The 14,348-nt window shown below is 50.6% G+C and overlaps 1 protein-coding gene across 23 annotated transcripts in view; it reads right to left on the bottom strand.

Moving 5' to 3' along the window:
- Shank2 (SH3 and multiple ankyrin repeat domains 2) overlaps positions 1-14,348 on the bottom strand; it is a 441,204-nt gene that overhangs the window by 124,184 nt on the left and 302,672 nt on the right. For all 23 annotated transcript variants that reach the window (XM_076914200.1, XM_034510387.2, XM_076914238.1 and 20 more), the window contains 2 exons: positions 8,048-8,130; positions 6,401-6,525 (listed from right to left, as the gene is read on the bottom strand). In XM_076914200.1, coding sequence (XP_076770315.1) covers positions 6,401-6,525; positions 8,048-8,130 — 208 coding nt within the window. The remainder of the gene's footprint in view (positions 1-6,400; positions 6,526-8,047; positions 8,131-14,348) is intronic.

The following is a 14,348-nucleotide window of genomic DNA, read 5'->3' as shown; positions in this document are numbered from 1 at the left end:
TTTAATAAAATATAAAGAGTTAGGAGGAGACAGAGACTAGAATTTCTACATTGGCCATTGGGGTCACCAGTGGGCATGTGATAGTCTTTGGCGATATTCCAAAAGATGAGAGAGAGAGAGAGAGAGAGAGAGAGAGAGAGAGAGAGAGCGAGAGAGAGAGAGAGAGAGAGAGAGGGAGCGGGAAGAGGGGGAGAGGCAGAGAGAGAGAGAAAGAGAGAGGAGAGAGGGAAAGAGGGAGAGAGAGAGAGACAGAGACAGAGAGAGACAGAGACAGAGAGAGACAGAGACAGAGACAGAGACAGAGAGAGACAGAGAAGTAGTGAACTAAGAGGTGCAGCTTCTGTCTAGACCAGAGGGAACTTGGCTCCAAGGAAGCCACAGAAAGGCTTTTCCTTAACCCTGGGATTTGTCCCTAGAGGTTAGCATATGCATGGCAAATGGAAACTTCAAGATTATGTGAAAACCAGGCCCGTGACAGGGCAGGACTGTGCAGGGTGGTGAGTGCAGAGAGCAGAGGTATAAGCCAAGTTTGCCTGCCAGAGGGTTGGGGAGGCTTTAACAGGGTCTTGTACTGAATGGCACCTAGTCTGGCTTGTGTTTGTCACTGTACAATGGTACACATCTGAAGGGGTCACTGCCAACACAAAATCATTCACCATCATTATAACTTATTATTATTTGTTTGACAAATGTTTTCCAGTCTTCTGTTCTGAGTCAAGAATATTAATGAGGCAGAAAGACAAGACACCAACAGATACTGACAAATGCTAGCTTTGTGCCCAGAACTTCTGACCTCCAATCTTCCTTGGAGAGCCCGGGTTAACATGCAATTTATCTCAGGTGACTTAATTCTCAGTACCACATGTTACCAATCAGGTGGTGAGCCCCCTCATATGTTTATGAATAATGCTCTCAATAGAATACTAGGACTGACTGGTCTTGGCTGCCTTTCCCACAAGCCTTGCTGAGGTCTGAGGTTGGGGGATGCCGTCTTAGAAGGAGCAGAAGCTGCCATGCTGGCTCAAACGAGTTGGAAGTAATGGTTTAGGCAGATGTGTGTGAGACAAGTCCCATCTTTAAAAACCCACCTAAGAAAGCTTTTACAACACACTAAGTCTCCAAGGAGAACCCTGGGACATCCCTCTTAGCATCCCCCCTTCAATATAAACCAGAGATTATAAAAAACGGTTCCAGGCATCGCTGATGCAAGTGTTTAATATGAGGAAAAGGTAATTAGCGATCTGCAGCGTGGCTGTTCGAGGATGAAGAATATTGCCGCCTGCTTTAATTGCAAAGAAAAACCTATTTAGGGAAATTAACACAAAAAACGAGATCGGCCACTTCAGGGCTAAGACAACAATCACAGAAACCATAGGAGTTTTTCACAGCCCAGCACGGGCTGGCTGCTGAGGGAAGGCCTGGGACAATTACTAACACCAGAAAACCCTTTTCTGGATGCATGCCACCTTGGCCCAGGAGACCAGGACACCATTCCACAGCACAGCGTTCCATAACCTTCGAAGGAATGTTCTATTTGTAAAATTAATGAACACACACACACATACACACACAAACACACACACACACACACACACAAACAAATGAACACTGCAGAAAAGCTGAGAAACACAAAGGTCTGAAGCAAGTGGAGGGTGTTCTTCAATCCCCTGGGGGTGGGGGTGGGGCAAGGCTTTCCTCCCTGCCAGTAGATGGATTATGCAGATAATTCTGATTCTGCATTGCTCACTAAATAGAACTGCATTATACCCCATGCACATGGAGGGCTCCTTGTAGGGCTTTGTGAACGGCTCCCTCATGGAGCCATAGCAGATGTTGATTGTCCTTCCTTCCCATCCTCTTATTATTTTATTTGTGTGCTGTGCATGCTGCTTGCTTTCAACGCAGTTCCCTAAGGATAGAATCTTAGATGTGAAATTACCCGCTCGGCTCTCTGCTTCCGGTAACATGCTACCATGTTGCCCTCCCCAGAATTCCTGGCACTCTGTTTTGCTCTAACAACACAAATGTGTCGTTACCAGCAACAGGTACGATGGTTCTGAAAAATGGTTGCTAATTTGAAAAGAAAAAAAAACTGGCACATGCCCTTTGCCTCACTTCCTGCATTATGCACAGGTGGGGGAAGGGTGTGGGTCTCAGCTCTAGGAAGTGGAGGGCATCCAGTTCAGCAGTCTGGGCAGAGCCGAGTGTCTAACATAATCAAGTGTGTGACCTCATGAGAAGTCACTGAAGTTCTCCGTGCCTCAGTTTTCTCTTCTACAACAAAATAATGACTTTAGAGGTTGGTTTTTAAAGTTCTGTGCAAATCAGAGGGAGAAATGACCATGACCGGTGTTCCTTAATGACAGTGAGGAAGGACATGGGCCTTCGGTGGTACTTGCAACAGATGCTGTTTGCTTACTGTGTGTTTTCTGGTGAGTTGGTTTAAAGGCTACTAATAAGACATGGAGTATTTCAGTTCTGCCCACTGAGCCCCGGGGTCCTCTTGTCTCAACTCTCCAGTGCTGGGATTAGATGCACCTCTGCACCCCACTTTTTACATAGGTGTTGGGGATCTGAACTCAGGCCCACAAGTTTGTGCAGTACTCTCTTGAGAGACCCATCTCCCTGGCCTCATACCTCAGTTTTGTGAAAGCACTGTGCCCAAACTCCCACTTGTTCTGGCCTAGCAGGCAGGGTCTGGGACCAGGCCTTGCATCGTTAACAGGCATTTTTGGTGACGGCGATGGCAGCCAAGTTTCAGAGGATGAGCCCACGAGCCTACAGGACATCACAATGACAGCCAGCTCTCCTCTCCTTTTCCTGTGCCAGCCATGCACATCCTTCTATGGCTTTCTTGGCTACTGAAATCCCCAGCCTCTCACCCAAGCTGCACAGAGAGAGCACTTTCCCAGCCACTCCATGTCCTCTGAAGGCCTTCCTAGCCATTGTTACTGGGCCAGTTGTCAAGTCTCTTAATGAGAAAAACGTAGAGACACAGTCACCAGTGTTCTAGCACAGGGCTCTGTTTCTACAAACTCTATCATCACGGACAGAAAATGCTTTAACGCAGAAACAAAACCAACCCACTGCCTATACTAAGCGCGCCCAGATGTTTTCCCTTGTCATGATTCCCTAAGCGATTTAGTCTAACAACCATGGACAAAGCCTTTACTATGTAGTGTAAGCATGGAAAGCTGCTCTCAAGTCTCAGAGGAGCTGAATGGGTTCTCCATCAGCACTGGGCCACTTCTACAAGGAGCAAGAATATCTTCTGACCTTGGTACACTGGGGGCCTGTAGCCACACTGCTCTGAGCAGTGATGGATGAGTGTGTGAACAGAATGACTGTAGTCAAAGCCCTCAAACATGGGGTGCACACACACACATACACACCCTCACTCAGAGCTGAGTTCTCATGCTCACCCCCAGGGGCTTTTGTTTTTAATCCGTGACTTCAAGATAGCTTATCAAAGGGGATGGCAAGAAGGCTCAATAGATAAGAGCAGTTGTCACCAAACCTCAGAACCTGAGTTTGATAACTGGACCCTACTTGGTGAGCACAGTGGTGTGCCCATACACATATACATACACAAGCACACATACATGTGTGCACTTGTTCACACAAAAACAAAGTAAATATTGAAAGACTTAAAAGGTCGACAGGGCTTTACTTGAATCTTAGCATTGTTTTGAGAGTGAAGTGTAGTCACGACAGAAAGATCAAAACAACAGAAAAAAAAAACTCTCTCCTTAACACTTTATCAAGAGAAAAAGCAATTCTAGACAGTAGACTAGAGAAAATCCTGTACAACAGGAAGCTCTTCATTACGGGCTCCAGCACCAGGCACGATGACAATGTCAGGGCAATCTGACCGAGTTAAAGAAAGAGGGATGGAGGTTTGTGGACACTTGAGATGTTAAAAGTCAACCCCCACTTCTAAAGTGGCCCCTTGGTCCCAAGGTTCAAACCACAGCTCGTGATTTTAGAGAGCAAATACAAAGTCTGATATACTTTGCAGGTTTTTTTTTTTTTTTTTTTTTTTTTTTTTCAGGAAGCAGAGAAAAAAGTTGCCAAAGGGTGTGGGGATGAGGATCACACGCTGGCACTTGAGGTAGCTTTGCCCACAGGTACCCATGCTTCATGGAGTGCTGTAGGGGACAGCTTCGCCTCACACAGATTCATAAGAGAACACACAAAGCTTTTAAAAACAATCTCTCCAAGATGGAAAACCGTTCACGGCAAATACAGAGCGGTTGTCCCCTGGGAAGCACATGCCTGTGTAAGGGCTTATAAATGATTTTAATATCCTGATGGCAAAAGCCAGCAGCCAAGGAGACAACTCATGGGGAGGTACGGACTTAAATCCAAGCACCTAACATAGAGAAATTCTGAGTTCCATCTCAGGCAGCCTGGGAAGTAGAAGAGGGGGAGCCTGTTTGCCACCTCCAGGGGTCTGTACCCCACAGCCCCATCATCAGTGTATGAATGTGACAATCAGCTTTGTGGGGCTATGGCTTTGATGTGCTAAGTCTTTCCATAGGCCATGCACAAAATCCCAGATCAACACACAAGCCCTAACAGGCCTTGGGGGCCAAGCTAGACAAGCCTAGAATCCTGGAACTCAGAGGCCACTGGAACAAAATGCCTGTTTCCCAAAGGCAGCTTACTATATCAGAGGTTTAAAAACAAGTCAAATGAAGTGCTATAAGAACAGAAAATTGTAGGGTGGTACGCAGGACATCCCCAGAAAAAGTACCACTCCAAGGCACTTCCACCGCAGAGGCCCAGGCTTCTTTTATTGACTAGTTTATCACAGAGACAGTCAAGTGAGCTGAACATCAGGGGGTGTGCATCCATCTGCAGCCCTCATTTATTATTGAAACCTATCTCAACCTTCTGGAGCCCCCTTCTTTGCCATCACAGGGCCACCCACACACCACTCAGAGCCCCAGCCCCAGGCCACACCCCCTCTGTCTCTAGTGTCTCTCATACACAGGAAGAGGGTTTGCGTCACAACCGCATCCTACAGAAGATGATTCAACCCAGTCTGCAGTTCCAGGAGGTTACAAACCCCATGAACTCAAGGAGTTGCAGCTGGCTCTGGTTTCTCCATTCTGGAAGTGATTCCAACTGCTTTGACCCACAGAAACCTGAATTAGCTCACGCCTCACTCAGACCAGGCTCTGGGCGGTCAAGAGTAGTTTAAAGTGTCTTTCAGCAGTGACATGAGAGCCACACATGACTCCTTTTTAGTGGTCCCTCTTCCTAACAGTTGTAATCTCTTCTCTCTCTATTCCTGTCACCCTTACTAGTGTGAACAAACTCCAAAGTGATATAAAACTGTGATGGACAGACGGAAACTATAGTGGGCAGCTGACGTATAACATGGAGCAAAGGCTTAATTTGCCATCTTACTGGGACAGGCTAGGGTATCCTCTTAATGGATGTGCATTGAGGTCACCCAATTGGCTCGTGAGATACACCTGTTTATCATCTCCACCTGTGTGTGATTTCTGACAAACTTGAGGCAAGACTCTGAGTGAACCCTGGGAAACAAAAAGCTCCTGACTAGGCCCGTTTGGGTCTATCAGAGCATTAAAAAGGCCATCCTTCCAACCTAGCGCATGTTCGCTCATTCACACTGCTTCCAAAGAGTAACAAGTTGTCTCGCATAGTGAGATCCAAAGTAACACCTAAACCAGCAAAGAGGCAGGATGCCCTGAAGCACCAGGATGCAACCTCCTCACTGGCACCAACATACAACTGCAGGTGTTGTGCACAGACACCGATACTTGCACACAAGAAGATTCCTCAAATGACCAAACATTACCCTGCTTTGGGGTTTGAATGAAAATTAGCTTTTATAGCTTCTGGACATTGTAGTCTCCTCTCCAGTCTCTCTGGGCCTACTCCAGCTCCTCCCCACCCCCACTCCAGCCCCATGCTCTGTGGTCCATCAACCATGCACTGAACATAGACCAAACAACTCTTAGCCACCCACAGCACACTTCATGTTAGTCAACACCACACAAAGGCTTGGTGACTTGCCCTTAGGACACAGGAGCAGGCAAGGACTCCCCTCCTATTTATGGACTAAGAGCTAAGCCACCCACAGATCTGCGTGTGGCACCAGCATCATGACAATGTCTCCATCTTCCTCCTGAAGACCAATGGCCAAGTTCCACGTATGCTTTCTCCTACCAAAGAACCACGAAAACACTCAAACATCAGGGACAGAGGAAAAAACTCATTCTCAGGGGGTAGGGGACACTCAAGAAAATACAAGCCATGTGGCCTAAGTCATCCACCATCTGGATGGTTGTGCTTAAAACCACGATCCTCTCTCACATGAGAGTCGGCGCTCTCCCCAAGCAGTGTGATACAAACACCTGTGCCCTACCTCAATCAAGAAGTCCCCGGTCCTTAGTCCGGCTTGCCATGCCACCCCACCTTCATCCACGGACTCCAGGTACTGCAGGGCTGGAAATGCCGGCGTGGGTGTGAATTCCTCAATGGGGGTATCAGCTGGGAAGACAGAGAAACACAGTGTTTGAGTCTGGGGGATGTTTTCCAAGTTGGTCATCCCACCTGCCCATGGGACCCTGGGAGGAAGAGGGTCACTGCATTCTCCATTGGGAGGCAGTGGTCCTGGCTAGCTTGACCCAGAGAGGGGTTCCTTACTCACAAGCACATCAGTACTAATGTAAGCCACGGAGCCAGGTGCATGCCAGGACCCCCTCATGCCTCTTGGCCCTTCTGCTGAAACCATGGAATAAAGTGGTCTGTGGTACACGTCTACATGTCTGTCATTTTCTTTAAAAGTATCAATGACTAAACATTTTCAGTTCTAAAAATGGAAAAGTTCCTTCCTCTACCACACAGAGCTAGGGAAAGACCATACTGAAACCGCCTGCCAATTTCACAGCTATACAGACTTGCAACTCAGGGGATTCAACTTGGAACAGGGACAGAGAACAATGTTGACCCAGTGGGTGGCTGCTGATTTGGAATCTGCTCTGAACTCTCTCCAGGGGGGACCTGTCTTTCTATGACCATCACATGACCAACATACCTCTCAGCAGAGCTAGGCTGGGCTTCTGGGGCCCATGGGGCTGCTGAAGGACTTTCTTGGTCCTCCTGAGAGGCCGGGGGTGGACGGGTGGGAAGGTGTGATGCCCAGGTTGGGGGAGGGGAAGGCACATCACACAGGCATGGACCTGTACCCTGGGGGTGGAGAAGACTCTGCTCTTCTCTTTTTGGATGGATTGCCGTGGGCGGCCAGAGCCTGTGGCAGGTGGGCAAGCTAGCCAGGGAAGGATGTCTCCTGCACAGGTACAACTGCCACATGGCTGACCTCCACCTGCCTCGGGCAGATGCCTCTTCTAGAGCAAACTGATGCCATTTTGCTGTAGTTGGGAAGGGAAGCCCCACACTAGGGGCAGGCGTGGGGCACTGCTTTGAGCTGTGTCCCAGAGCCTCCCACTCCCAGGCCACAGGGTGTGTGGTGCTGCCAGCTTAGTTGATGGTAGAGGGGACCTTCTTTTCTCCTTGCCTTTGCAAAGTCACCTTAGAGGTGAGTTGGCAGACACCTGCCACCTTTGGAGCTGAAACCCACCCCTAACACAGGCCAGTTTCCGGGTGCCTCAAACTTGGGCTGGGCCATTCTGGGTATCAGAGACCAGGAGCTTTGAGAGTCTGCACACTGTGACTAAACTGAAGCCCAAGCTGCAGGGTCTCCCCAGGATTGGGAGAAAGAGGTGGGGGGAGGGAGGGAGAGAGAGCAGCTCATTTGGAGCGGTACTGTAGATGGAAAATTAAAAACATGCCTGCAGGAAGCCTAGATGTTTTCTGAGGAAGGCAGAATGTTAAAGAGCATCGTTGTCTAGCAACCAAGTGCCCCCAGGAAAATGCTTATTTCATGCTTATTTCCAAGCTGGGGAAGGTTCTTCATACAAGCCTGTGTGTGATACACACACACACACACACACACACACACACACACACACACACACACACACACCATGGGAAGGGATCCCAGAACACTCACCTTTTGCCCCTCGGAGCACAAATCCAAAGCCCTCGTTGTCTTTCTTCTGCAGGACCACCGTCTTGTCCTCAATAATGCAGTCACTGTAGAGAGAATTCCGGGGATAGCGACCATTATTGTAACCGGTCATCATCACGGTGGCTGCTCCACCGCCGGGGACGCTCATCATCACAGCCAATTAATCACCCAGCTCAGATCCAGGCAGCATGGAGGAGCCTGGGCAGCAGCTCGGTGCAGGAGGAGCTGGGGGTGGGGGGGTGGCAGGATGGGCGAGCGGGGCACAGTGGGATGTGGAGGGGGGCGGCGGGCGCGGGAGCCAGCCAGGAGAAGGAGTCATGGATGCTAGAGGGGCTGCCCAGGCCGCTGGGGGAGCAGGGGGCCCAGCTCAAGAGACCCGGGGGCTGGCCAGGACGCCGCCGCCCAGAGCAAAGAAAGTAAGTGGCCCGGGTGGTGGTGGCGGCGGCAGAGGCAGCAGCGTGGTGAAGGAGGTCCCCAGGCCTGTCTCGGCCAGACGCATCTTCCAGGGAAGCCGAAGAAATCAGCCGGAGGAATAACCAAGACAGCTGCTTTGCTATTTCTTGAAGGGGCTTAAAGAGGAGATCAGGTTCTCTCCGTTTGTTCTGTGCTCGAGCCAGCAGCAGGCACTGGGGATGCAGAGACCTGTGCTTTGCAGCCAGCGCCCCCTCCCTCCCTCTCCCCCGTCCTAGGGAATGTGGTGTGCAGCAGGAGCCCCCACAGTCATCTGATGAGCCCACAGTGCGACCGGCGCTGCTGCCTGGGCGTCATCCCGCGCAGAGCAGAGGAACCGCAGGCTGGGCTGGTGGCCGGCGGGAGGGGGAGCCGCCTGCTCTGTGTCTCTCCCGGCTACGGAGGCCAACGCTGAGGGGTGAGGGAGTAAGGGGCTCAGGCCATTTCAGTCCCGCCAGAGCCAAGGAGGGCAGTGGCTCCCTCCTGAGGAAGATGCCTTGCTGAGGACACCGAGGGCAGCAGCATCCCCACTGCAAGGAAGACCAAGAACCACCGCGCTCACCTCTTTGTATAGCATTTCCATTTTTAAAGGAAACAGACTAAAAAGCCCCAACTTTGCTGTTCCGGCCAAAGCTGCCTGTCACCAACATTAACAGAACTCTGACTGTCCACCTAGAGGTGCACACAGGGGACACAGGATGAAAAGATGCTGCCTAATGACTTGAGAGCTACCAACTCTGGCCCTTGCCAGCCTTTTTTTGGTGGCTGCTCTGGGGCAGGAGACAGGGCTGTCTGCATCCCAGAATCAGCCATTGCCCCCGCCCCCCGGAAGTAAGTCAGAAGGCAGGAAGTCTGGAGGTTGAGGGCTGGAGAAGGAGGGAGAGGGTTTTCTTCTCTAGAGTCCCAATAGAAGGACACAGGACATAGTGGACAGAAATCACAACAGGAGGAGCCGAGCCCCTGACACAGAGGAAGAAGGCTGTGGGTGAAACGCAGGTTGGGAGTGAAGATCGTTGATGGCTCTGAGTCCCAGAGTTCCCTAGGGAACTCTGCAGGAGGCACGGGACCTAGGTAGGGTCTGGCCTGCAGATAGCAGTTAACTAGGACAGGGCACCCTGGAGCTGGAGGAGCAGGACAGCCCCTTCTAACCAGTCTAGCAGGCCTGACCAACCTTTTGTCATTGTGACATTATGTTGACATTACCAATTATGAAGTTCAGGAAATGAAGTTATAAGAAAAAAATATGGCAAAATAATCTTACAATATTTGAGTACAAGTATAAAATTTTAGGTTGGCCCTACTCAAAGCTGCCTTGGGTGCATGTGGCCAGTGGTCTGCTGGTTTAGACACACCTGGAAGCAGGTAAGGACAGAGTGGTGCCTTTCCAAGGTTCCCATTGGGCAAGCAAGACTGATGGTCGAGGTCACAGAAGTCACCCAACAGTTTACCCATCACGGGGTCATGCTACTCATGCCCCAGGGAGAATCTGTGCTCTGGAAATTGGCTATGGGGGAGGTAACATAGGCTGGGCAGTGACATAAGCTGTTAGCACAGTGGTCTAGGTAGGATGACAAGTCACAGAAGTCTGAGAGGTAGCTGAGAAGTTCACCTAAAACCTTGCTCTGACATATCCTGCTGACATATCCTGCCAGCCTCCTGGATCCTGGTGTGTGAGACCCTTTTTACTCAGTTCTCAAAGCCCCCTGCTCTGCAGGTCCCGCAGGGGTGATGAGAGCCTATGGGTGAGTCATTGGGTTGGCCTGTAGGAAGTGACAGACCCTAGATCTGCTGTGCCCCATATCGACTGGCTGTGAGGACAGCCCACAGTCACTTGAGGCTGCTGTGGTTGGATGCCATTATACCCATGATAGTGTGGTTTAGTGACAATGCCCCAGGGAACCCCTTTCAAGTGTGGTCAGTAACTGGAGAGGCCCTGGCTGGCAGCCAGGACCTGCCATCACAGTAATGGTTGAAAGGAGAGCTGGGGTATGATGGGACTTGTTGCCATGGATTCAGGCACTTTACAAGACACTGGGTGAAGCAAGCTTATGCCGGACCCTTCGATCTTTGAACTTTTGTGCCCACCCTCAGTATCTGGAATATAGACTCAGGTCCCTTACTGAAGACCTTTTTCCTTTCTCCTCTAGCTTTCACATAGGAAGCCACCTGTCTTGGCCTAATGCTCACTCAGTGGCTAGCCAGTAGAAGTCCTGTGGCTTCTTTATGCCCCTTCTTAGCCACAGGGGTCTCTCTGAGGCCTTGGTGTTCAGCCCAGTCTAGCACCCCATTCTCTCTTTGTGCTTTAGTGGCTGAGGGCTGGTGCCCCAACATGAGAGTCTTAGACATAGTGTCCACATGATCCTCTACACAGGTGAGCAACAGCACCCACTTTGGCTTTGGCTCAGGGAAGAAGCCACGGAGGCCTTCCGGAAGCCAGCAGAACCTGACTGAATCCAGACACTTCCTCACACCAGTCACAGGAACCTCCTCAGGTCAGCTGTGCTGACTGGACTGGCTGTCTCCTTCTGACTGTTTGTAGGGGGGCAGGTGTGTCACTGAGCATGGTTCAAAGCCAAGTGTGATGCTAAACCCAAGGTCACTCTGACCTCTTAAGCCTTAGATCAGGCTCTATAGTCTGAGAACCACAACCACAGGCATGGCCATGGGTGGGGTGCAGAGGGGGGAACAGAAGGACTCTGTACTCTCAGGGCAGCCCCTGGTGGGCAGTCAGCTCTAACACACAGGGATTATTTTCAGTTAAAGAGCTGCTATTGGAGGCAGTAACCATGTTACTCTCCGCTTCTACAACCCCAGGCCAGAGCCTTCTCCCACATCCCGATCGTCCAAGACCTTCCTACCAGCTTTCTGCTGTGACAGCCCTGTGTGTGCAGACCTCCTCCTCCTCCCAGCCCCTCCCATTCCTGGAAGATGACTCCCAGTTCCCCTTCTCCATGATGTGTTTTTCAGGAGCCAAGCCCCACCATGTGCCCACCACCATTAACCACAAACAGGCTTTGGGCCTACACCCCAAATTCAGACATTTGCCATCCTGAAAAGAGTGGGTAAAGACTTAGGCATGGAAAGTGAGTTTCCACTGACGAGACACACCACTGTGGACAGACTCAGTGCTGGGAACGCGGCCCTCAAGCTGCCAAGCACCCTCTTGTGCTTTACCCAGAAGCAAATGCCTCCTTCTCTTCAAGGGGCTTGATCTCCTGAGAGACAGTGAGTTGTTGCAGACCACCCTGAATGCCCAGGGGCTGGCAGGACCCAAGGCAGTGGTGCAACGCATGGTAGAGGGGAACTGGGTGGGAGATGCTGCAGATGACTCCGGAGGGAAGGCCTCTCCTGGACTCTCTCAGCAGCCCCTTCCTCTGTTGACCAGTAACCTGGCCCTGGGTGAGGATAATTCAGCCTCACTGACTGCCCAAGCACTTTACCATAAGAACCAACACTGCCTAAGGGCCTGGTAGACTGTGTGGCTCCCCAGCACATCTACCTTCAGATTCAACCCAAAGGGCACTGTCTACATTTCACTGGGACACATCTGAAGCTCCCATACTCCACACACTGCTCCTGGGTGACCCCATTCAGGCTTCTTTTGGAGCCCTGTTCCCTCCCCTGTAACTGACCAGGTGTATAAAGCATTCAGTGTGGGTATCCTGGAAGCAAAAACCCCTAAGTTCCCTGTTCTACAAAAACCTCCCAGTGTTCATTGACTGCACACAAGTACAAGCAGCACAGGCTCTTCAGATGTGTTTTCTGCACAGGGAAGAAGAGTTCCAGTATACCTCAAATGGACCCTCCTATGACAATATCTACCTGCAGCAGGTGTGTCTGGGGGGGGGAGGGTGGGGATACAGGTCTGATATGTACAGCTGGGCAGGTCATGCACAGTACAAGTCAGAGAACACTGCCCACAGTTCCTATCTGTGATCATGTATTCATTACAGCCATGTGGACAGATGGCAGGGCCGTGAGGAGGGACCAGGTCCCTTTTGTAGTTCAGGCCATGGCTATTGGTTGCCATAGAGAATGGAAGAGCTGTTTCTACAGGAAATACATTGACTTCTGGGAACCACATGTAGAAGGCAGCCATGTTTGTTCCCATCCCCCAATCTATTTTGTGTTAACTGGCCAAGTACATGTGGAGTATTATGGGGACTTGAAGTCTGCCACAGAGTGGCTCCTGGGACCTTACCCCTGTGACATGCCTTCTGGTGTCTACCTTGTAGGATTGTAAGTGGCCAAGCCACAGTGGCATTTGTTTATGTTTTACTTTTTGAAGATAAGGCTTTACTGTGTAGCCCAGGCTAGCCTTAAACTCTTGGTGATTCCCCCTCACCCCCAAGCTTCTGCTTTCAGGCTCCTAAGTTGCTGGGATTATATATGTGAGCCATCACACCTGATGTAGTACTTTTCCTGTTGCTGTGACAAAAACACTCGACAAGAGCAACTTAAGGGAGGAAGGGTTCCCTTGGCTCCCAGTTCAAGAAGGATCCCACAAAATCACTGTTCTTAGAGACAGGACCACCATGGGCAGATTGATCCTGAATATGGGGTTATGAGTGCAGACTTGAGCCTCTCTTGACCTCTTTTGGGAACCTTTGTAGGGATGGTAATCTTGTCAATCATGTTGCTTGGGTTTCTCTTTGGTCAGCAGTGGTGGGACTCCAGCCTCAGGTCAAAGGTAGCCGGAACCCTTGTGAAGCTACTACATTAGTGTATTAGCTCAGGCATTTGTAGTGAACACCTACTAGGTGTCAGCCAATGGTCAGCCGAGGTGCCTGGCATCTCAGAGGAAACAGACTAGGCTCAGTCTGGCCCTATGGAGATGTGGGGTGTAAGTAGATTGAACGGTGCCCCTGCTAATGGACATCCTTACTTCCTGTTGCCTGGCTCCCTTGGAGGCAGGTCCTTTCTAGCATTCTGGGTTTAGGAGCCCGTGTGACCAATACCTCCCATATCCTCATAAGCAGGGGAAGCTGGAGGCTCAGAGACATTGGGGAAAGCCCATGGAGGCTGAGTGAGGTCTGCAGGGATGCAGCTACTAGCCAAGATTCACAAGAGAACTACGGTCAAACAAGAGGGGCCAGAAAGGGTCCTGGGGAGTCGGAAGTAAGGCAGGGCTGCCTATGCATTTGATCTCTGGATTTGGCTGCTGGAGTTAGAAAAACAAGTAGATATGGTGGTCACAAAAACCTGCTCAGTGGACATTAGACAAGGCGGTGCTATGAGGTCTAGACGGTTTCTCCATAGAGGAGACAGAGGCACAGAATGCCCAGGAGTGCATGGCTGTGGCTATGAGGCATGAGGGAGCCTGCAGAGCACAGATCCCAGGCTGATGTCCAGGGATGCTGGGCTCTACCTGCACAGACAGCCAGTGTCGGCACCTACACAGCAAGATGCTTGAATCTGTGGCAGCTCCAGCCAGTCCCTTGTGTCATCCAGGAGGGTTGAGATGACAGACAAGCAGGTGAGCCATTTCTTTCCCTCAGCGGGGTTGACACACAAGTGGCTGGAATTCCTACTCAGTCCTGCCATAATAGTCAGTTCCTCTTCCTTGCACAGCTCTCCCTGGTGTCAGCACAAGTAGCCTAGTCTTGCTCCCTGGAGGCTATGACTATTGTTTTGGACAGTGGGAGTAGCCTGTGGGTGTGACTGAGGACATATAATCTATGGCTCTGTGTAATGGGGCTCATTCTATAAGGAGTCACTACATTCTACAAGCTAGACGCTGAAGTCAGGCTGGTCCCATATAAGAGCTAGTTATTGCAGGGATCCAAACATCACAGAAGTCCCCTGCATAGAGGCCTGAAAAAAGGGACTTCAT

Source organism: Arvicanthis niloticus, chromosome 1, assembly GCF_011762505.2.
Source record: "Arvicanthis niloticus isolate mArvNil1 chromosome 1, mArvNil1.pat.X, whole genome shotgun sequence".
In the NCBI taxonomy this organism is placed as follows: Eukaryota; Metazoa; Chordata; class Mammalia; order Rodentia; family Muridae; genus Arvicanthis; species Arvicanthis niloticus.
Note: the sequence above shows the minus strand (reverse complement) of the source record. Positions and strands in the feature narration are given on the sequence as shown.